Source organism: Canis lupus, chromosome 2 (assembly GCF_048164855.1).
Source record: "Canis lupus baileyi chromosome 2, mCanLup2.hap1, whole genome shotgun sequence".
Lineage (NCBI taxonomy): Eukaryota > Metazoa > Chordata > Mammalia > Carnivora > Canidae > Canis > Canis lupus.
This window is the reverse complement of record NC_132839.1, coordinates 15,149,026-15,172,484: the sequence shown is the minus strand read 5'-3', so window position 1 is coordinate 15,172,484 and position 23,459 is coordinate 15,149,026. Positions and strand designations below refer to the sequence as shown.

General features: G+C 34.0%; 1 protein-coding gene and 1 pseudogene across 11 annotated transcripts in view; both read right to left on the bottom strand.

Annotated features, from left to right (window-relative positions):
- The window catches only part of SKIC3 (SKI3 subunit of superkiller complex), an 80,065-nt gene that overhangs the window by 34,825 nt on the left and 21,781 nt on the right, over positions 1-23,459 (bottom strand). For all 11 annotated transcript variants that reach the window (XM_072790815.1, XM_072790824.1, XM_072790812.1 and 8 more), the window contains 17 exons: positions 19,137-19,277; positions 16,959-17,060; positions 15,005-15,144; positions 13,049-13,135; positions 12,693-12,796; positions 12,100-12,226; positions 10,840-11,019; positions 10,401-10,525; positions 8,293-8,546; positions 7,047-7,149; positions 4,726-4,902; positions 4,455-4,599; positions 4,208-4,286; positions 4,047-4,108; positions 3,880-3,936; positions 2,379-2,447; positions 200-274 (listed from right to left, as the gene is read on the bottom strand). In XM_072790815.1, coding sequence (XP_072646916.1) covers positions 200-274; positions 2,379-2,447; positions 3,880-3,936; positions 4,047-4,108; positions 4,208-4,286; positions 4,455-4,599; positions 4,726-4,902; positions 7,047-7,149; positions 8,293-8,546; positions 10,401-10,525; positions 10,840-11,019; positions 12,100-12,226; positions 12,693-12,796; positions 13,049-13,135; positions 15,005-15,144; positions 16,959-17,060; positions 19,137-19,277 — 2,027 coding nt within the window. The remainder of the gene's footprint in view (positions 1-199; positions 275-2,378; positions 2,448-3,879; positions 3,937-4,046; positions 4,109-4,207; positions 4,287-4,454; positions 4,600-4,725; positions 4,903-7,046; positions 7,150-8,292; positions 8,547-10,400; positions 10,526-10,839; positions 11,020-12,099; positions 12,227-12,692; positions 12,797-13,048; positions 13,136-15,004; positions 15,145-16,958; positions 17,061-19,136; positions 19,278-23,459) is intronic.
- On the bottom strand, positions 15,952-16,764 carry LOC140609869 (proteasome subunit alpha type-3 pseudogene; annotated as a pseudogene).

Below are 23,459 nucleotides of genomic sequence, written 5' to 3'. Positions count from 1 at the left end.
CCATGTCACTTTTTATCAGCTTTTGAAGGGTAACAGAAGACAAAAACAACAAGTTCATTAAAGACAGCGTATCTATTTCTAAGAATAAAATGTAAAGATAATTTCTCTTATTAACATCAGGTATCACTCTGTATTTATTTCCTCAACAAGCATACTACTTTACTCATTAATGAATCCTCAAGAACGGTCAAATTCTTACATGCATATTGAGTTCCGTAGTGTGCCTAAAAAGATCCATGGTGTCATAACTTCCAACTGTCTCTGCAATAAGAGCCTATAAAAGGAAAAAAGAGGTCCTTAATGTGTTTAAAAGGAATAATAACAATAATAAGTGAAACTACTTAGAAGAACCAAAGGTTTACTAGCTAGGTTTAAAAGCAGAGTTAATTTTGTTTTTAATCTTGGTTACTATATTCCCATGGCTCAGAGGACCAGAATGATTTATTAAATTGGTCCTTTATTGGCAAATGCTTTCAGAATTCTATCTGCAACCACAAAGTGATGGAATCATCCATATAAAATTCCTCAGAACACTGATGAAGCACTACCTTCTCCCTTTCCTCTCACCCTTGGATTCATTCAGACTGGTATTTGTCTGGGGTAGGGTTCTTAATCACAGAATCACCTGAGATTCACCTAGGTAAGCTTTTTTTTAAAAAGGAGATCCTTACCCCTATATTTCTAGTTTCCACAGACCTGAGGTAGAGTCTCAACATATTTAAGTGCCTCAGAATTTTAAATAACATTCCTATGCCCTTTATTTTATAGACTATGAGCTAAGTTAAAATTACTTCCAAATTTAACTACCTTTTATAAAAAGTTAGAGTTTTTAAGCTATCATATACTACTAATACTATTTTTAAAAATACTAAGTCTCACTTCTACTGTCACCATTTTAATTAAATCTACCAGTTAATGCCACAAATAAATTATTTTTAAGAATAAAAAAACCAGGGGATGCCTGGGTGGCTCAGCAGTTGAGCGTCTGCCTTTGGCTCAGGGTGAGATCCTGGAGTCCCGGGATCGAGTCCCACATCGGGCTCCCTGCATGGAGCCTGCTTCTCCCTCTGCCTATGTCTCTGCCTTGCTCTCTCTCTCTCTCTTTCTGTGTGTCTCTCATGAATAAATAAATAAAATCTTAAAAAAAAAGAAGAATAAAAAATCATAAGACATTCTTAATCATCGGAAACAAACTGGGGGGTCGATGGATGGGAAGGGGTAACTGGATGATGAACATTAAGGAGGATATGTGATGTATTGAGCACTGGGTATTATATAAGACTGCTGAATCAGTGACCTCTACCTCTGAAACCAATAATACATTATAGGTTAATTATCTGAATTTAAATAAAATTTTAAAAATTAAAAAAAATATATAAAATGAATTATACAATTAAACTTAAACGATAAGTTTCTTTAAAAGAATTGAAAAAACATTTTTTGAATACTTAGGTGGCTCTGATTAGCATCCAAAAGCTCCTGACCTAGAGCAGTGCTACTCAAAAATCAAGTCCCTGGATCTTAGCACCAGCACCTGCGAACAGTTAGAAATGTACATTCTTGGGCCCCTTGAGTCTAATAACTTACACAGAGATTAGTAGTAATGCCACTGCTCCCAGATGCTACCAGAATTCATAGAACCACAGTTCATAGAGTTATCTTTCTAATTCTGCTTGCTTCACCAATTAACTAGAATTTGACCCAAAAGTCAAAAGTAGAATAAAACATATCTAAACTCTGATTACTGATTTCCTGATATGGGTGATGCTCCTGCTATTCTCTGAACCAAAACAATCAACCACTTACTAATTCATTACAACTTCTCAACTAGATAAGATCTTGGCAGCCACTCAGTCCAAGCCCTTTCAAGTAAGAAAAATGAAATCCAGCAGTGATACGTTAATATAAAACAGTCAGTGACAGACTCATACTCGTAACTGAGTGTCCTGGTTTCTATTTGGCAGTTTTACAAAAATCTAAACTTTGGGGGAGCAAAGGAAGAATGCTCATAAACAACCATCAAATCAAATACAAAGATTTTACAGAAAAATAGGAAAACATAATCAAATTATCTTTGTCAATGTCCATTTTTCTGGTAGATGTGCATTTAAATAACAGAATTCTGGGGTTTCTTTTAGCATAACGTTAGACTAATGGGGCTCAAAGTCCCCCAAATCAAAGTTTACTCATTATAAGTTGTATGACCTTGAGCACAATACAAACGATTGATGAAAGAGTAACAGAAATAATATATACCAAGAGATTAGCACAGTGACTGGCACAAAGGAAGTCCTCAAATGTTACCTGTTATCATTATCATCGTTATTTAATAGGTTTATATCCTAGGATTGTTAATAACCATATGTTATATATCTTACTTGTCCAATCCAGCACATTAAATAAGATGGATCGAGAGACTGAGCCATTTTGAAAGCTTCATGAGCTTGCTAGGAAAAAAAGTCAAAAAAATAATATATGTCATTTTATTAACTTATATTAAACTGCTAATGTTTAAAAAGCACAAGCACAAGCACACTGGTCAACATAAACACTTATAACCTAAAACTTCATTGCTTAAACACAACTAGCAATGTTTAAAAGTGTTTTAACTACACAGTTCTAAAAATTCCTGGGTACAAAAGATCTCTCTACAGGCTTAGGTGTTCTGTCGCCAGTGAAAGGCATATAGGGATGCATCTCATAATCTGTATAACTTCTAACCAATCACCCATCCATTTGTTAGCCACTAGTTTGACAGAATTATCTATTGCCTTCTTCTGAAACTTAACTGGTAGGATAAGGACTAACAACCAGTGAGGTCTAGGACACATATCTGCTACTGGGCAAAAAAAAAAAAAAAAATTCAACATAAATCTCTGCTAAGCAGTCAGGAAACTTTAAAGATACCTCACTTGGACACAGTAAGTTATGTGCTTATTTTTCTGCTATAAATACTTATTGTTATATGCTGCCTTATACTGTTTTCTCAATAATCTATAATGGATTATTACGAACATTAACAGGAAACGGTCTTATTTTTCTTATGAAAAAATAGTTCATGGACAGCAACTGAGTTGTGCTATCATAAAACTACATTCATAGCTTATTAACTAAGATCTAGCTTTAAATGTTTAAAAACTATTTTCACATATTTTAAGATTCAAATCAATATTCTCCTTCATTCTATTTAGACTTCTGAAGCAATTTTTGCAGTGACTTAATTTATCCCTGAAAATATTACTGAAGCTACTATTTTAAAAGGATGATATTCAATATAATAGCTGGATCACAAAATAGTACAGATGTGCTATTATCTACAGATTTCTGGAAACTTCTAAACATGATCTACAAACACCTTTCCAATTACTGTATTTCCAATTCTCTAATACACAACTGTTCAAGTATGACAAATCAGATTGTGGTATCTAAAGGAATTAATATTCACTAAAGCCAAATCTAAATCACAAGCATTGGTTAAATTTAAGCTGCAAGACAGTACTAATCATTTCCCTTACTTCATCACCCCATCCCTAACAGAGTCTACACCAGACTCTTTTTACATGTGTACACATAAAAAAGAAAAGCACCCACATAATTCACAACAGAATTGTTCTGATCTTTAAACGAAAACCCAACATAATGATAAAACCAAAATTTCTTCAGTTGTATGGAAAGGAAAATAAATTTTACATTCATTATTCAATATAATAAGCGGAATGCCATCAATTATCTAGCATACAGGAGAGTATGCTCAATCGATAGCAATATTCAAAGTATTTCTCCACAAGAAGCTGAGCGATTACAAAGAGGTCATATATAAAGAACATTTTTACTTTTTTTTTCATTTTTACTTTTAATATGACAAAACAACACATTTACCTCAATGTTTTCACTTGCAAGGTATAACACTCCCAAGTTGGTCCATGCAACAGCATTCTAAAAGACATATAAATACAATTAGGTCCTTGCCTACATGGCAGTCTCAGAAAATTATGAACATTAAATTTTGAAGTTCTTTATCATAGACAGACACAAAGAACACCCACAATTTGTTCCGATTGAATTGACTTGATGAAACAGTGTTGAGCAAGGGCATAATTTCCAATACCTGCAAAATACAGAATTTGATGAAACTGAATTTTATTACCTGAAACAGTATTCTATTCTCTAATATTCTAAAAATATTGAAGTGTTACTCAGTTCTTACCATTGTGACATGAAACCACACCAAGTGCATTCCAGTATAAGTGATTTTTACTGTCAAGTCTCACTGCCTTTTTCAGACACTGAAAAGTAAAATTAGATTAATTTTTATATCTTGGAATATCAGCATTTATATCAAAATAAATGTGGTTTTATGTGAAAACACGACAGTATCTACTTTATCAAAAACCATCTATCTGAAAAGCACTTAGTTTTTTTAAAAGTTTACAAAAAAATTCTCAAAACCATACATGTAAAGATTTCTCCAACAACTCTTTTAGATCATTTGTATTGTTGCCTGCTTCTGTGAGATTTTGTGCTTGGCGATAATAATTAATTCCAAGATCACACCAAGTATTAGATGTAGACATCAGTTTTAATGCACGACCATAACACCTGTGGAAATATAAAAATAAATGTTACATTTTGTTAAAATGTTAAAAATGTTCTAATTCAAAGTAAATGTCTTTAAGTAATCTTTGTTAGTTAAAAGGTAGTTAGAAGGTAATCTTTGTAAATTACCTTCCTCCAAGATGGAGGAGCTCATTCTTCTTTAATACTTGTTTTCCTTCTTTCTGACCTAGCAGGACTCCTAAAACCTTAACATTCACTTTAGACGGTGAGACAGCATACAGACTGGTACAAGCATCCCCAACTAGCTTCCAAAGGCAAGACACATCAGCTTGATGCTGCAGAGCCCTAAAAAAATAAACAGTGTGATTCTTATAAACTTTCTTCAAAAAATGTGAAATTTATCTCTCATTACAATCTTGATTAAGAATTTACTTTCTTGGTTAAGTGCAGTGAATGCTTTACTAAATTCTTTCCTAATGGATTACATCTTATCACCTCCCTATTGGGAAGAAGAAAAGAAGGGAGGAAAGGAGAAAGAATTGATTATCAAATAAAAAAACTGGCAAATGTATAATATATTAAATATATTTGGTGGTCCAAAGGACTTTTAAGTTCTGTGACTAGGATTACCGAAAAGCTAAATATGAAAATGTGAAAACCCATATTTATTGAAGCAAGTAAGACTGAATACATAACCTTAAAAGAGTAAATAAAAATATTAATGATGATGATAAAGGTCACTTCGTTTTAGAATGAGAAAAATCTCAGCTATCCATTTCTCTTCAGATTTCTCTTCTCAAGATCTTATAAATAAAACACGACAATTTCACTTAAGCCAAGTCTCAATAATCAGCTATTATAAACAGCTATGTTACTGGCAGATGGACAAGCAGATGGAACATTTCTCATAGCCTTTTCTACTAAAAGAGTCCAGCCAAAAATCATTTTCCAATAACTTCCTGAGAAATAAGATTAATTATGGCAGTCATCACTGAAAGCCCACTGTGAGGATTAGGAGGAAGGACAACACTATTTGTAGTTCCTCGGCCTAAATATCTTAGCATAATTTCTAAAATCAACAGCATGATAGAGAGTATAATGCTAAGCAAAACAAGTCAGTCAGAGAAAGGCAAATACCATATGATCATACTCATATGAGAAATTTAAGAAACAAAACAAACGAGCAAAGAGAAAAAAACAAAACAAAACAAAACAAAACAGAAGAGGGACAAACCAAGAAATAGAGTACAGAGAACAAACTGATGGCTACCAGAGGGGTGGTGGGTAGGAGGGTGGGGAAATAGGGGATGGGGATTAAAGAGTACACTTGTGGTGAAAAAAAAAAAAGTAAAATTAAATTAAAAATACCTAAAAATAAAAAATAAAAGTGACAGCCTGAAAGAAGAAAATAAAGGCAAAAAAAAGAAACAGGCAATTTCAACAACCTAAACTCTTACTTCCTTTTAAGTTTAATAAAAAATGAAATACCTTTGAAGTAAAATAACTTCTATCACCCTTACATAAGAATTGTGGAAATATGAACTTTTACTTCTAAAAGTGAACATAAATCTGGGGATTATCTCTTTAAAAAGTTTTATATACCTCCAAATAATCGACTGTGAATGCTACACACTACCCAGAACAAAACTTCCCGTTGTTGGAAAGGCAGTACCTCAGCATCATCACTCAAAGGTTCACATTTACTCTTAAATACTAGTTGAAACGAAGCATGTTCTCTTCATGATACCCTCTCCTCTTTGGAAAGATCTATATTATGTGAGACTTGAAAAGTAGCAATAAAAATCTATGGAGAGAGAAGGCTGAAGTTTTCTTTTCACATTTGGTTCATACTCAAAGCAAAGCTATTCTCGAACAACCAAGTCAACAGGAACCAGAAGAGAAGGCAAGTAGGAAAAGAAAGGAAGGGGAGCACAAGAAAGATGTTTAAGAAAAAAAATTATTCAAACGTATGTGTAACATGAGGCCTTTTAAAAATCATCTACCACAAATAACATTTCATTTAGCTAGTGAATTTACAGTTCTATAAAATACCAGATTTACTCAAATTTTTCTGATTCCCTTAATAATAGACATCGCTTTTTCCCTACACCGATTCTCCCTAGAAACAATCAAATTGCTCATTTCTCCTCACCTTCAGCCCTACAAATATACCTAAAACAGCCTTCTACTATTGAATATAACACTGATATGTGGGAGTACTGCTACTCCTGCTTACAGACTGCTTCTTCCTCCCACCTTTCCCTATGCATCCAGCATGTCAGCTGCTACTAAGAGCAGGAATTTTATCTATTTCCCAATGCAAAATTAATACAGTTTGTATATTACTGAATTCACTGGCTAGTCTCTTATTCTTTATGCTTGATATTCTAAATAATGATTAACAGAATAAACACAGAAAGATTTTCTAACTTTGGCTTTATTATAATTCTAAGAAAATAAGCACAACGAATAATAAGAATAATACCAACCAAGTAAAGTATTCCAGTGCTTTTTCTATGTAGTCTACAGCTTTCCCATCAAGATAATCGACTAGAGCCGCTTTTGCCATCATGAGATGGCATTCGCCCAAACCTAAAATCAGGTTAAGTTTGTAGTTATTAAAACACATACAAGAAACACTTTGAATAAATTTCAAAAAAACATAATCGTGTTATATTAAAGCCACTTTTCCAAAAAACAAAACTCAGTAGTATTGTATTAAAAATTAAGTATGGTCTTGCATGCATTTAGTATGGAATTCAAATGGTAGGGTTCTGCTGGAGTAAACATACTAGAAGCGATAAAAATCTATAGAAAAGAATATCCTTGACTTTGGGCAAGTTACTTCACTCTTAAAACCTCAGCTCTGAAAATGCTACTAAATGTTTCTCTCCTTCATATTACTATTCATTAACTATTCTGAAACAAGACTTGATCTTTTTATATTCAAAACTGAATAGCAAATTTTACTGTAAAAATTAAATGAAATAGTAATTTCCTAAAGTGCCCAGTAAAGATTTAATAAATGTGAATTCTTCTCTTGAGGTAAGTTTTACAAAATTTAGAAAAATCTTTTCAAGACCTAAATTACTTATCACTTACAACATATACTATTTCTGACTTAAACCTCATTGTTCCATTAAAAAAGGAAAAAGAAATGGAGTAAAGGACATATAATGGGCTCCAAGTTTTTTTTTAAATGGTTAAATATAATCATTAAAAATTTAGGTTATATATGGATGGTGGTGTTTAAATTTGTATTACCAAAAGGCATTTGTTAAGAAGGATAAGGTATGTATGAAGAAACGGAAATTAATTTAGATAATTAAAAAACAACATAAGTTGCCCCTAAAGTTCAAAAAATGAAAAAAAAAATTCCTATAGGTTAAAGAGTAATTAAAAGGTATTGAGATATTCTAAACACATAGTAGATTAATTATCAAAATATAACAGCAGGGAAACTCTTTTTTTAAGATCTATTTTTAGATCAAATAGCTATCATATTTGATCTAAAAGTTAAATGTTTATCATATGACTATTTATTTACTGTTACAAAACAAGATTTGATCTTTCTATATTCAAACCTATATAACAAGCCACACCATAAGAGGTCTATGAAAGAAGACATTTGCTGTTGATTAAGGAAGTCCTTTTCAGGTCATGAAATACATTTAGGAAATTTACTCAAAGATTTTATACTTCAGTAATACAAAAGTGGAGCTATTAAAAAATTACCTTTCAAAGCCGGCACATAATCTTCTTTCTTTTTAATGATCAGCTGGTACTGAGCTATCGCCTCCTTATATTTGCCTAGGATTTGCTGTATTGCTGCAACCTTAAACACACTGTATGTGGATTCTGGGTTCAGCTCACTGGCTTTTGTGAAGGATTTCAAAGCTGTGGTATAGCCACCTCTGCTTAAGTAGGCCTCTCCTAATGACTCCCAACAATTGAAGTCCTTTGGGTCTGCCCTTAATGCTGCCTGTAAACTAAAATTTCAGTAAATAGTAAGAGAACTGAAAGTAAACTACTTCCCATATTTGAAAAGAAAATATAAGTAATTCAACGGAATCACATATACCCATGGTTTCTTCTATTTATAAAAGTGCTATTTAAAGCAGATATACAGGGCACCTGGGTGGTTAACTTGGTTGAGTGACGCCTCTTGATTTCAGCTCAGGTCATGATCTCGGAGATGTGGGATGGAGCCCCGTCTTGGGCTCCACTCTCAGCAGGGAGTCTGTGTGAGATTATCTCCCTCTGCCCTTCCTTCTCCCATCTTGCACTCTCTAATAAATATATAAATCTTTAAAAAAAATAAAGCAGGAATACCTGTTCCTTTTGTAACTTGAATTTATTTTTTTATAACTTCATATTAATACTAAGAAATTTTATTCCAAATTTGGAATGAGTAAGAACAAAATACTTTTTTGAACAAGTGCTGACCAGAATTTTTTTTTCCTTGACTATTTGGGAGAATCCCAGTTTCCCACCAGAATAGGTATGTATCTCCATATGCCTCATGACAATTAATAACCCCCATACTGATCCTGTCATCAAAACACAAATATTACCAGATTCTAGGAATTTACATAAATCAGAAAATTAATCTCAACCTAAATATATTTATTTGTTAATGTTTATATTTGTTAATGTCTTCACATAAATCAGAAAATTTATATTGATCTAAATATATATATTTATTAATGTTTTTACAAACTAGAAGAAAAAATAACTATGCTACAACAATTTGTTAGGTTTGAAAAAAAGTACTTTATAATCCTTTCTAAAAAGAAAATATACAAAGCTTATAGTGAATTGTGATCACTCACACTTAAGTATTAATTTTAAGTTTTCAGTGTGATTATAGTAATAAATGAAATTTTTCTCTTATAGTATAACCAAAAAACTCTATATGCAGACTGAGGTCTTATAAACTTAATTAAATTGATAGATGCTATATTCTCATTGCTAGGTAATGTCAATGCTCTGGTACATTTCCTGGTAAACAGAAAGTCTTTGTTTTTAATTTTTTTGTAATTGAAGTACAGTTGACATACAATATTATATTAGTTTCAAGTGTATAACACACTGATTTGAAATTTACAGACACTATGAAATGTTCACTATGATAAGCAGAGTTACCATTTGTCACCATATGAAGTTATTATAATATTGTTGACTATATTCTGTATGCTGCACTTTTCATCCCTGTGCTTTATTTTATAATGGGAAATCTGTACCACTTAATCCTCTTTACCTATATATTACTATTATTATATTTTATTACTATTAAATATATTTTATTTATTCCTTTTTTAAAGTAAACTCTATGTCCAATAGAGTTGGGGCTTAAACTAATGACCTTTAGATTAAATAGCATGCTCTACCCACTGAACCAGTGAGGCTCCTCTATTTCATTTGTTCTTAAGTAGTTGATAGTTTATACCAAATGACTAAAAAAACGAGCCAGTCCATAGGCACTTTAAGCTGTAAAATGCATCTCCTGACCCAAAACAAAGAATATCAGTGGGAAAACAACAAAGGCATCAGTGTCTGCTTTCTAGCATTTCCTGTTTCCACTGATAACCTATTATAATAGTAGGAAGACCTTACTTCATTAGAACGGCTATCCTTAACAACTGGACATCGTTTAATTCAGTTATGCAATTTCAGTGCCTTGCAGATAATGAGAACCATTCAACTATAAATAAATTTTGCTATTTCTTCTCTCAAAATATAACTGGAATGAGGCAACTTGTAAAATCCACTTGGGGTATAAACAGACTTTAATTTATAATGAACCAATACGCTGACAGTTTAAATATAATAAAGTGACTTACTCAGCCACAGCTTGAGAATGTTGACCAGCTTTCAAATAGTATAGTCCTCGCCTAAGCCAGGCCCATTTTGCTGTTCCAGCACTTGCCTTCTGAGTTACTGTTGTTAGAATAGCTAAGGCTGTTTCCTGAAATTAGAGTTACCGAATATCATAAAAATACACAACACCCATGTAAAGTACCCAAACGTATTTTCATTTACCACTTCCAATTTTTTTTAAACTTACACTGGAATATACTGACTACAGTTTCAACAGTAAATGATGAACACCAATGAAACAATTCATCAGTGAAAAGAAAATTTATAAACATTGGTAAAAATATTTCTACTGCATCTACTAAGAAAAATAAAAATAATAACTTTCAAGTACCCACATATAAAAATATTTCTATTTCTATACTCAGGATAAAAAAACAAAAGTGTTTAAGTTATTAGACATACCATCTCTTCAAGTTCCACACTTAAGTCAACTGCTGCAGCTCCAGATTCAGCATCAGTATCATCTAATTCAAAAGCTTTCTTGTAACAGCCACGGGCTCTGTTTTTATCTCCTACCACATCTCTGTAGTAATGACCCAAATAGCAGAAAACTTTGCCCATGTATGTATCCAGCCTGGCAGCCTTTGAAATAAAGATTGATAGCAACACCATATTAAAGTTTGCCTGGGTGGTTCTTTTTAAGAACACAAAAAATAAATACACAGGTTAAAAGAAAAATGGGACACTGTAATTAAACATACCAAAGTATACCAACACATTCTTTAATGTAAGATTTAAAGCAACAGGAAAGCTGGTTATCATTGCTTATAGAATGCAAACAAATGTAAAAATATTGTATCTTTGTTAAAAAGAAATGTGAAGTTAGAGTTACTATTACATTAATCTTCTTTGGTGAATCAAGATAAGAATGTAAGACTTTTAGATCTTTAATATCTAAAATATAAGAAATTAAACATCTGGGGCACCTGGGTGGCTCAGTCAGTTAAGCATCTGCCTTCAGCTCAGGTCATGATCTCAGGGTCCCGGGATCAAGCCCCAAGTCAGACTCCCTGCTCAGAGAGGAGCCTGTTTCTCCCTCTCCCACTCCCCCTGTTTGTGTGTGCTCTCTTTCTCTCTCTGTGTCAAATAAATAAATAAATAATCATTTAAAAAAAAAAAAAAGAAAGAAATTAAACATCTAAAAGTATATATGCCCACACTATTACAGTGGAAATTACCTAAAAACAATATTCTTTTCTAGAGATAATTATGTCTCATTTTCTATGTGTTTTTTAATAAGTAGCTTTTATATTTTTATTTTCTCCTTAAAAACCCATATAACATTTTTCACAAAACTTTATATGTGAGAGATCAAATATCAAAAACAGTCTAGTTAAAAAAAAAAAATCAGTTCAGGGGCACCTGGGTGATGCCATCAGTTAAACATCTGGCTCCTGATTCTGAATCTGGTCGTGATCTCATGGTTGTTAGATCAAACCCCAAGTCGGGCTCCAGGCTCAGCATGGAGGCTGCTTGAGGTTCTCTCTCTTCCCCTTTCTACTTGTGTGCACATATGCACACTCTCTTTCTCTCAAATAAATCTTTCTAAAAAAATTAAAAAGATTTCAGAGAATAGTAATTTTAAGTGCATAACTTGTATGATTATTACTTATGGTTTTATAATCCATTTCGGCTAAGAATTGAATAGAAGCACTATTTTACCTTTAGAAAGTGGGTAAGAGCCTTAGTTTTATCTTTTCTTGTTTCTTCATCCATGAACCAATATGTTAACCCAAGTTGATAATGATATTCAGCAACTTCAGGATCTTTCTCAAGAGCTCTCTGAAAGCTAAGTCACCAAAGGGAAGTAAGAAGACACACACACACACACACACACACACACACACATGCACACAAAACTAGTTGGGACAAAGTCTGAGTGATTCTAAGATGCTATATCAGAAAAAAGTTATTACTTTAGAATTTAGATTATAATGAGAAAAAATATTATTTGAAGAGGAGCTTATAAAAGCACAATGGCCTTTTAGCTTTACCAGTGTGCCAAGTATATAGAAGGACATATCAAACATTATATCTGCTCACTGACATTATGATCAATTCAATTTCATACGCTTTATGGAATTTTCTTACGGGTACTGTGCTACATATTAAATACATTTTTAGAAATACTAACGCTTACACCGATCAAATTTATACAAAACGGATCTTTATCAAACGTACTCATTTTAAATTTTTAAGAAATAGAGTAAATTAAGATATGACTAGATCTAGGAGTAGTCTAAATCTATCCTTACCATTTCTCTGCTTGTAGATAGTCCTTTTTGGTAAAATGAATCAAAGCCTCCAGGGCATGAACTTCAGCTAGGTCAGGGTAAGAAGAAAGAAGGTCTTCCATAATCTATAAAGTAGATATCTGTCAATTCGTTACCCAAATAAAGTCACTTGTGGCTTTAAGATATTCCCATTTTGGGGTGCCTGGGTGCTCAATTGGTTAAGCATCTGACCCTTGATTTTGGCCCATGTCATGATCTCAAGTTGTGAGATGAAGCCCCACATCAGGCTCTGCAATGGGCATGGGCCTGCTTGAGATTCTCTCTTTCCCTCTCCCCTCCCCACTCAAAAATTCCCAGTTTGAATGAAAAAACCCAACCTTTGAAGCTTCATCTAAGGAGCCTTTGTTCAGATAGGCCAAGCTTTTAAGAACCAAAAGTCCTGGGATATTATTTGCATCAGAAACCTAGAAAATAAATGTAAAGAACTGCTGTAAGTCTCTTTCAATAGAGTAGCAATGTTTACTTTAATTAAAGAAAGACCAAGGAGCATAGAATAAAGACATACAGTTCTTGATTTTTATCACTATGAACACATTCATTCTTTGTAACCTTTTTATTAGAGAAAATTTCAAACACGTTTCAAAAAACTAGAGCATAGTATAATAATCCCATATGCACTCATTATCCAGCTTCAAAATTATTAACTCAAAGCCAATCTTTTCTCATACATACCTCCACCCATTTCACTACCCTCCTGCTTAGATTACCTCAGATATCTTTAATTTATAGGGCTTTAATTTATAGGGCTCCCTTCCATTCTTTTTTACTCCCTTACAATTAAATTGTTGAAAAATAAGGGGCACTTGTTACAATTTCTCACAGCCCGGATTTTACTGAATGGAGTCTCATGGTCCTGACATGTCCTTTGGTCCCCTATATCTTCTGTAATTAGTAGTTAGGCCTAAACACTTAATATGAATCAGGCTTGATGCTTTGACAGGAATACCTCATGCATACATGCACCTGGTTATGTATGGTTCTTTCTTTTGATGATGTTAGCAACCATTGATCCTCAATGCCTAGATCTATTAATTCATTACAGATAACAAAATGGTGATTTTCTAATTCGATATTCCTTCTTTCCTTATCGATAGAATATTTCAACAACAAAAAAATTTCCCTCCTCTCATTATCTATTTGATTATTCTGAGGAACAGTTCATAAAGGAAAGACAGGTCAAATACTTTGATTCTTTCCAAATGGTTCCTTGGCATCCTCCATAGAATTTATTGAGGATGTTTTGTTGACTTTTTTGCATCATTTTGAATACATGAATTTAAACATGCTTGATATCTTTGATCTGCCATAGCTACTGGTGCTCAAACTTCCCTTTAGCCAATGATAATCAATCCTAGTAGGTTTTTATAGTTTCCTTGCTTTCTAGCATTCTAAGATATCCTGGGCTCATCCTATACATTTTCTGTTTCAGACCTGGACTTCACTAGCTATCCAAGAAACTTTATTTTTCCACAAAAAAAAAAAAAAAATTAGAAAGATCTCCTCAAAGCATTCACACAAAATTCATTTTCATTATTGGCAGAAGGCAAGTAGAAAATAAGAAATTAAGATATTAGTTCTTGAAGGATGCTGGCAACTGTTCTAATTTTAATGAAATATTATGAAATGCAAAAGCCCTTTGAAACATACTAAACAATGATATTTTAAAAATTCAAAACCCCAAAATAAACTGAGTGATATAATTTAATTTTAGATAAAAAATAGCCTCTGTCTGACAAAAATCTTTAAAAGCACCATATTCTTATAATTCATAATTTACTAGTAAGTTTTTTGCAAGGGATTTTCAAGTTGTTTGAACCAAAAACATTAAGACAGGGTTCCTCCTTAAACATCAATCTCCTTATGTTTTCTTAAATTGAAAAAATAAATAAACAATACTGTCTACCACGAAGTTACTGTGTCCTTCATTGTTCTTATCAATAATCTTTGAAATCTTTTCTGGAGGAAAAACTGTAGGATCCCAAATTAATAATAACCAAGTAGTAATAATGTAAGAGGGCAAAAAGAGAAAAAGACAGGAAGAACAATACTAAAGAAATAAATTGCATCATATGAAGAACATTGTAAGTACTTAACCATGAGGCAAATAACTTTAGCAGTTTCCAAGTGTGTGAATGATTTAGAAAATGCAGATGTGATGAATTCATACCTCTAACACAAAATTTGTTTCAAAATAAATACTTGTAAAGGGAGAGCGGTTGATGCCTGGTTGACTGGAAAAAATAAAGTTGAAAAGAAAAACCTGGTAAAACTACCTGATCAAGAGCACAAATTGCTTCCACTGAAGATTCATAATCTGAGAGTTTAATCAAAGCCTCTGCTTTCAAACGGAGACAAAGATTCTTCTGATGAAGACTGCCACCAGACACACCAAGATTATCTATATTCTTCAGAGCTGACAAAAATTAAGGAGATCTGAATGAAGACAATCATATTACTTCTCTTTTTTCTTATTAAGGATGATAAATAATAAAATGAAGCTACAATATGAATAAATTGCCAAAACAATATCCATGAAGAATAATTCAGAGCTAAATATAAATTCTTTCCTGAATTCTTTATGGGAGTATCTGAATTTAAAACAGAACAGATCTAAATTTAAAATCTATCTTTACATAACATATAACATGAACATCCTGAATACAATGGCTATCTGTATCTGCTCCATAACAAAGGTTAGCCAAAGCATCAGTAACAACTTAGCAAATTAGGGATATTGAGGGAAAGCAGTTGAATTCAAAAGGACCAGGGTGAATTGCTCCTCTATTTCAGAGGCGAGGCAACCAGCTAGGTCAAAAGTAGTGAACCACTTGATATGATTTCCTAACCCCTCACCTGACCCACTTGATATGATTTCCTAACCCCTCACCTGACCCATCTGAACACATTCAAATAGGCTCCAGGTGTCTAAGACTTCTCTTATTTACATCAAGGGAATCAAAAACTCCCAAAGTCCTGGATGAACCAGAAACTTCCTTGTTAAAGAAGAGTACCTCCACAGAAGCCTACACTGTCAAAATCCAAGTGCAAGGATCTTTGAAAAATATTCATTGTTAGTTTAGAAGAAAACATACTATATGCATCCACACTTGGCATTATTTAACCACAATGAAATGTATTTATTTATTTGTTTGTTTGTTTGAACACAAAAGTTTAATGAAAACTGGTCACTGGGTAGGTAAGACTCCACAGGGCTAAAAGTTACATGGGACTATAATAGAAATTTAAAATAGATGCTGAAGTAAATGTTACATATTATCATCATCTGATTCATCTTCTTCCTTTAAAGATTCCTTAGCATATTTCTCTGCCTCTTCCCTTACATCTTTTGGAAAAATTTCATGTCTTCCTTTAGTTATTTCACCAACGCAGCTGAGCTCTAGTTCAAAAGCGTTATCCTTAACTTCATCATGTACTATGTAAATTATTTTTGCAACTTCTTTAACATCACGGCAGGTCATTTCTTTCATCTGAAGTTTTTCAATTTCTGTCTTTGCAGCTTGCCTGGCTTTGCCAATAGCACAACCCCAATAACCATATGAAACTCCTGATGGGTCAATCATGTAGAGCTGTGCACCGTCATTCACGCTGTAAGACCCTAACATGAAACTGCAGCCAAAAGGTCTAACAGCACTGTAAAGTGTATATGCGTGTACATACATGGCCACTTTGTCTGCAAGATGTTTTAATGGAATGTTGTTATAGCCAAAATTAGATATAAAGTTGGAAGCTTCTTCTCTTGCAATGTCTGCTAAAGAACGAGCATCAGCCAACAAACCCGCTACTGCCATTCCAACATGCCGATCAACATTAAAAAGTCGTTTGTGGAACCTTCTTCATAAAGTTTAGAAAAGACTAACTTTCCTACCCCAAAGACAACACCATCTTTACATCTGATTCCAATAGCTGTACTACTGTTTTCCACAGCCTTCATAGCATATTCAACTTAAAAAACTCTCCCATCAGGAGAGAATGTAGAGGCTGACAGGTCATACCCGGTACCAATAGAGCTCATGGTGCAGAAACCCCCCGAACACCACCACCACCACCACCGCCGCCTTCCAGTGCCTAAGGGACTCCCCCCACATCAATGAAATTTAAATTAGTAATTTAAAATACAAAATAAAGCATGTAAGTTTTGTTACGCCACTATCTTTCTCTTTTAATATGAAAAGAAACAGGGTTGGCCACCCTTATAGATGCCAATACCTTGATTGCATGAAAGAACAGCTTCCTTAGGTCTATGCATTTTAATTTGGGCTTCTGCCAGATGATACCATCCAGTTGTGCAAAGAGGGCTTTCCTTTAAACCTAAAAAGATAAAAGCAATCACAAAATCCAAGCTTTCTACATCTACAGAGACGAATGGCACCACCATCTACTCCCCAAGTCTGGCCCCTCCTCTCCCTAACCTTTCATATATAATCATTCGCAACCCTGATTCCATGCCCCAATCCATTTGTCTACCACCCTTATCTCCACCATCTTTATCCCAGATCACAGCAAGTGCTTGTCATCCACTCCAATTCATTCTCTACACTGTAGCCAGAATATCCCCACAAATACTAACAGAATTATGAAATTCCCCCTGCTTAAGACCCAGCTGCCCTTAGGATAACATGCAATCTCCTTCCCGGTTGCCCTTAGGATAACATGCAATCTCCTTCCCAAAGTGTGCAAGGCCCCTCTCCAGTCTCCTTTCTTGACTCTTCCTAATCCCATCCATCATTCTCACATCTTGCTGAACTACCCTGAATTTCAGTTGTGATCTTGGTCTCAGGCTATTTCAGCTCTTGGATGGAAATGCTCCTCCCACTCTAAGCTTGTATTTGCTATTCACATTTCTATTTGAACGTAAGTTCATCCAGAAACATTATACCTGACAAATTAAGTTAAAGATTCCTAAGGACGAGGGAAAAAAAATGTATGTGTGTATATATGTATATATAATATGTATTTATTTATATTAGTATAATATACACACATACATAAAATTATCCTTATTTTACAAATGAAAACACTGAGACAGGGACGCCTGGGTGAGCATCTGCCTTCAGCTCAGGTCGAGAACCCAGGATCCTGGGATCGAGTCCCCGCATCGGGCTCCCTGCAGGGAGCCTGCTTCCCTCTGCCTGTGTCTCTGCCTCTCTGTGTCTCTCTCATGAATAAATAAATAAATCTTAAAAAAAAAAATACAGAGATTTTAATTAACTTTCTCAGTCTTGAAATTAGTGAGGGGGAGAGTTGTATTCAGACCTAAGGAGACTCCAGAGTATTTTTCTCACTTCTATCTTCAATATATATTCCTCAAAGAAAGGCCCAAAGATATCTGCCTACTGACTACGTTATATAGGATATAAGAGGAAATTACTCAGATCAGAGGGCTGAAAGGCATCAGCAGAAAGGAGGAGGAAAAGGGACAAAAACAGGGAAAGAGGTGTTTTGTTTAACAGAACAGCAGTCCCTACTACCCAGGGGCTTGCTAGGTATTTCACCTGATAGCCTCTTGCATGGGCCAGTTTGAGCAGCTTTGATGCTGAGAGCCTGCACCAAAGCCCACCTGAATGATCCTGAAATTACCTTTAACTCATTACAACACTAAGATTTTTTCCTATGGATGGGGTTTTTGGCCATTTTTGGAACATACAATGTACGCACTAGCATGCTGACATGCTAATTAAGCATGAGGAGCTCAACCAAAGTTCTTTTTTTTTTTTTTTTTTTTTTTTTTTAAATGAATCCTAGCCTTTTTTTTTTTTTTTTTTTAATTTTTTTTTTTTTTATTTATTTATGATAGTTACAGAGAGAGAGAGAGGGAGGCAAAGACACAGGCAGAGGGAGAAGCAGGCTCCATGCACCGGGAGCCCGACGTGGGATTCGATCCCGGGTCTCCAGGATCGCGCCCTGGGCCAAAGGCAGGCGCCAAACCGCTGCGCCACCCAGGGATCCCTCAACCAAAGTTCTTAATTAACAGCATATGAATTCATTATATTTGAAAAAGAAGTATAGGAGCAAAAAAAGGCAAGAAATCAGACTCGAGAGAGTTGCAAACCTTGTGAAGGAGTTTGCATGTTATCCTAAGGGCAGCTGGAAACCTGTGGAAGGTCTTAAGCAGGGGAAGAGAATATCTATATATTATATTTCTTAATGTATAAACCAGCTATCTAACCCTGCCTATATTAGGATACATCAAATAAAAACTTCCTGTCCTAATCCCACAGGGAGACACTGCCTTGAGGGCTATTTCCCCATCTTCTTACCTGTGACCAGTGTTGCTTTCAACCCTTCCTTGGGTTGTGTTTTATTTAACGCACCCCAAGCAGTGATACCCTTGAGTGTGGTTACAACTATATACCTCATGTTACATGCTCTACACTGTATACTTACCTTCTGTTAGGTTTTTAACAGCATCTTCATACTTCTTGTCTTGTAATGCTTTAATGCCTAAACCAATGAAGCCTGGGCCACTTTTGGAATCCATTTCTACTAATCTGCAACAATACTGCTGTCCTTCATCAGTAAGACTGCCTAGAATTGAAAGAAAGTTACTAGCATACATACTCCAAATTTCCAATTGCCAAAGTATAAATACTTAAATCCCAAATGCTGTCTTACGCATCTCCCACCATATCCTGATTCCAGGAATTCAAAACTTAAATAGACCAACAAATAATAAAAAAAAATTAACATATATTTTTCAAGTTATGCTTCTTAAAAAAATAAATTAAAAATTATGTTTTTTCATCTTCTAAAATATCAGAAGTAGAAATCACTCTATACACTGCACCCATAGGCAAACTGAACCTGAAGTCATATTCAAGGGTTTCAAATAAGAAACCTACGGCTACTCGCCACTACTCTAAGACACACAGCTTCCTGCTTGCCAGCTCTTCTTTTCCTATTTGGCAGTAATTTCGCCAGTCTCTCTCCCTGGGCAACCATGTGCTAATCTAGTGGATTCTTTCAGACGGGCTATGTGTCAAGATACTGTGCAAAAACTTAGTCACATTTTTCTTAAGTTTCTAAGTTTGGTAGTACATTTCTGCATTCTTTCAAAAACTTTCTTTTCCTTTATAAGCTAACAGCTAAGCCTATGTAATAATCATCCAATGCCTATATTTGTTTCAAATGTATTTTGGTAAAATAATTTAGCTTAGAAAACACTATTTACTTTGTTACATTTCCATTTTCTCCAACCTCAATCTCAGGATTTCAATTCCCAGAAAAGCATAAAAACAAGTTGAAAATATGATTTCTGCTTTGAGAATAGACTGAAGAGTACTCAGCACTTTAATAAATTGCTTAATCACACAGAAAAATTCTTAAAAACTAATTGAGACAAACTAGAACTTGAAGCAATAAATATGGGGAACAAATAAAAATTTGTCTGAAAAAGCCACTTGATACTTTATTGTCTATATAAAACATGTATCCCCAGGCCACATGTGGAGCCACTCTTTCAGTCACAGATATCAAAGATAAATTTCTTGCATGTTACCATTTAGGTTATATATTTCAAATTTTTCAAAACTAGATACACGCTAATGCATAATCCATGATATTATAAATTGATTCAGAAGTTCAAGTTAGTACCAAAAATCCAAAGAATTCTTAATGACTAAAGAATTAAAACTTCAATACTATTTGGTGAGATAGGAAAACAAAGTGAAAGAAATGCTACTTTTTTTAATTAGCCAATAAAAAAGACCTGAGCCCACTATTATACTTCTAGACATGAATTTCCTCTGTCAAAATGTTTTCACTTTGGCCTCCACAAATGTAATTTCCAAAAGCAGAAATGCCTAATTCCAAACACCCTATTCCTCCCAAGCAAACTAATGGGGTTTTTTTCCTCCCCTTTTCAACCAGTGGTATTGTCTAAACTAAACATCAGAATTACCTGGAGAATGGTGAGCCCCATTCTCAAAGTTTCTAATTTCAGTGTTAGACATGAAAGTTGGCACTTGTAACAAGTTCTCAGAAGATACTGATGCCACAGATTCAAAGATCATACTTTAAGAACCAAAGCCCCATAGTATTTACCAACACCATATACCATCCTTATTACTAGTCTTATAATATATACCCTTCATTTGCTACCTCTGTAGCTAAACAGTAACTTCTGGAGGGTAGGGATTAGCATGGTATTTTATACACAGCAGACATTCATTAAATACTGCAATGATCCTTTAAAAGAATACAATTATGAATTGACATACCAAAAGGCTTAGTCTGTTAATAAGTAATGACTGAGAATTACTATGAAAAATGTAAAATCTTCACCATTCTAAAAAAGAAAATGAAACTGCTATTAAAATTTTACCTTTAATTTCTAGTCACCTGAGTCAAAACTATCTTACTCCATAGAAACATAATTCATGAGACTTAACTTGGCTACATAAACTACCCTTATAATAGAAAACACACATGTGATAGAAATAAAAGTCAATCATGCATCATTCCAATGATCAACCATATGCATGGTACCCAAAAACTTACATAGGTAAACAAAATGTGGGTAGGTAGATGAAAATAGTTTCCAAAAGGCTTAGAAGAACACAAAGAACTTCTAAAACAAGATAAATTTTCCTTAACATCTGGGAGCACAATTACAGAAACCAAAAGAGATTTGAGGAGACAAAGTCTTAATCCTTGGGAAACATACTCTATGTATGACAAAGACCAAGTAACACTTAGAGGAATTTTCTCTAGCGTTCCAAAAAATTATCAATAGTAGTAACAACATCATCACTGATCCTTTGTAGAGACAAGGAATAGTAAAGCTTTAATTCTCAATCCTCTTCTCCATACTCACTCTTACTGAGAATACTAGTTAAATAATATGTAGAGGATAGAAACAGAGAGGAAATACACATGATTTCTTTTTGAATAGAAAATCATTTAACTTATCTGCTCTTTTTAATATCTAAAAGATTCTAAGATTCCAGACTTAATAATTTTAAAACAAGTTTGACAATATTATTTTGTCAATAAGGTAAGCTAGATTTGGGGCTGATGAATGCTAAATCCCCAAGAATAAAAGGTGTTCTGAAGAGATTCAAGGTAGATGACAAGTAATACCTGTGAGAATTGTTTCCTAAAGTTTACCACACACACAAAAAAAAGGTGATTTTTGGGACACCTAAATTGCTTAGTGGTTGAGTGTCTGCCTTTGGCTCACATCATGATCCGGAGGTCCTGGGATCAAGTCCTGCATCAGGCTCCACACATCAGGCTCTGCCTATGTCTCTGCCTCTTTCTGTCTCTCATGAATAAATAAAAAATCTTAAAAAAAAAAAAAAGGGTGCTTTTTAAAAATAATTAATTGTTGAGATCACAAAGAAACTGACCACCACTATAGAATTATTCTTTTAAATAAACCTAGCTTGGGAAAAAAAAAAAAACCCAGCATATACTCATTTCTTTATTTTCAGCTGGATTTTCTAATATTTCCACAGCACAAAATCTTAAGTTCTCTCATATTTGTATTTGAAGAACCAAGCTTTCTTATCCTCCCCCATTTCAACTATAAAGCAAAATAAAATAAATTGAAAAGGTCATTTAACATGAAATAACATTTCATCAGCTGACAACTGTGAAAGCTATTCACTACTTATTATGTGAAGCTTTATAAACGAGTCATTTTGAAAATGAATCTCAAGTCTCAACATGCAATGGAGGACAAAAGAGAATGAAATACATCTGTCCCCAGTGGAAGAGAACTCAGTGATTAACTGCTGTGAAGTAGCAAATCCTGCATATACTAAAGCACACTGTGGGCGGATAGATCAGCCTTTAAACACCTTACAGAGTTTCACAAGTTCTTCATACACAGAAAGTTTGGTGTAGAGGAGCAACGAAAAGAAAACAAGAAACCATTAAGTACAGCTTCCTACTGTCTGGCATTAACTGTTAAATTTCTATCCCCAGAATAATGCTTTACCTTAGAAAGTACCTAAGTTTGAACACTTCCACCCCACAGATTCTTACAACCAATGATTCTACAGAGAAAAAAAACTCTCCCTTGGTGTACCACATGTATAAATATTCACCTATCTACTCCCCTTTGCCAGGATATAAACCTTTCTATCTTTCAATTCTGCAAAATACCATCCTCCAAGAATGATTTTTTTCATATATACCAAGACACTCTCTAATCCTTCAGTATAACCCATTTGCTATATATCTCTTTATTAGAACACTTTGTCAAATATGGAATTCATGTGCAAAATTCTACAGACTTTGTTGATTTAATTTCTCCTATAGTTTTGTAGTTTTTTTTTTTAACATAGGAGTCACGCTTATTCAACAAATACATGTTATAGGCATATGTGTGTTTATTGAGAAAGCATTCAACCAATCCTCAAAAAGAAATTTCAAGTATCCTCTTGTGTCATTTGGCATGTGACCATGTAAAGAATGACAGAACAGTACAAACCATTAATAGCTGAAAGAAAATAGAGAAAAAAAGGGTAAACACCAGTCTTTAGTTTCTCAATAGCACTTGGAATAGCAGAAAAGGGGGAGGAATAGATACCAGAGACCAATTATGAAAATCAGCCCATTTATCTTGGGAGTGTTTGGGTCTCATGCTAAAATTTGAAGAAACTAGGTGAATTTTGGAACTGTTCCCTGTCGGAAAACAAACAAACAAAAAAACAACAACAACAAAAACTCACAAAAATTCACAAGCATGCTCCTCATACTTAA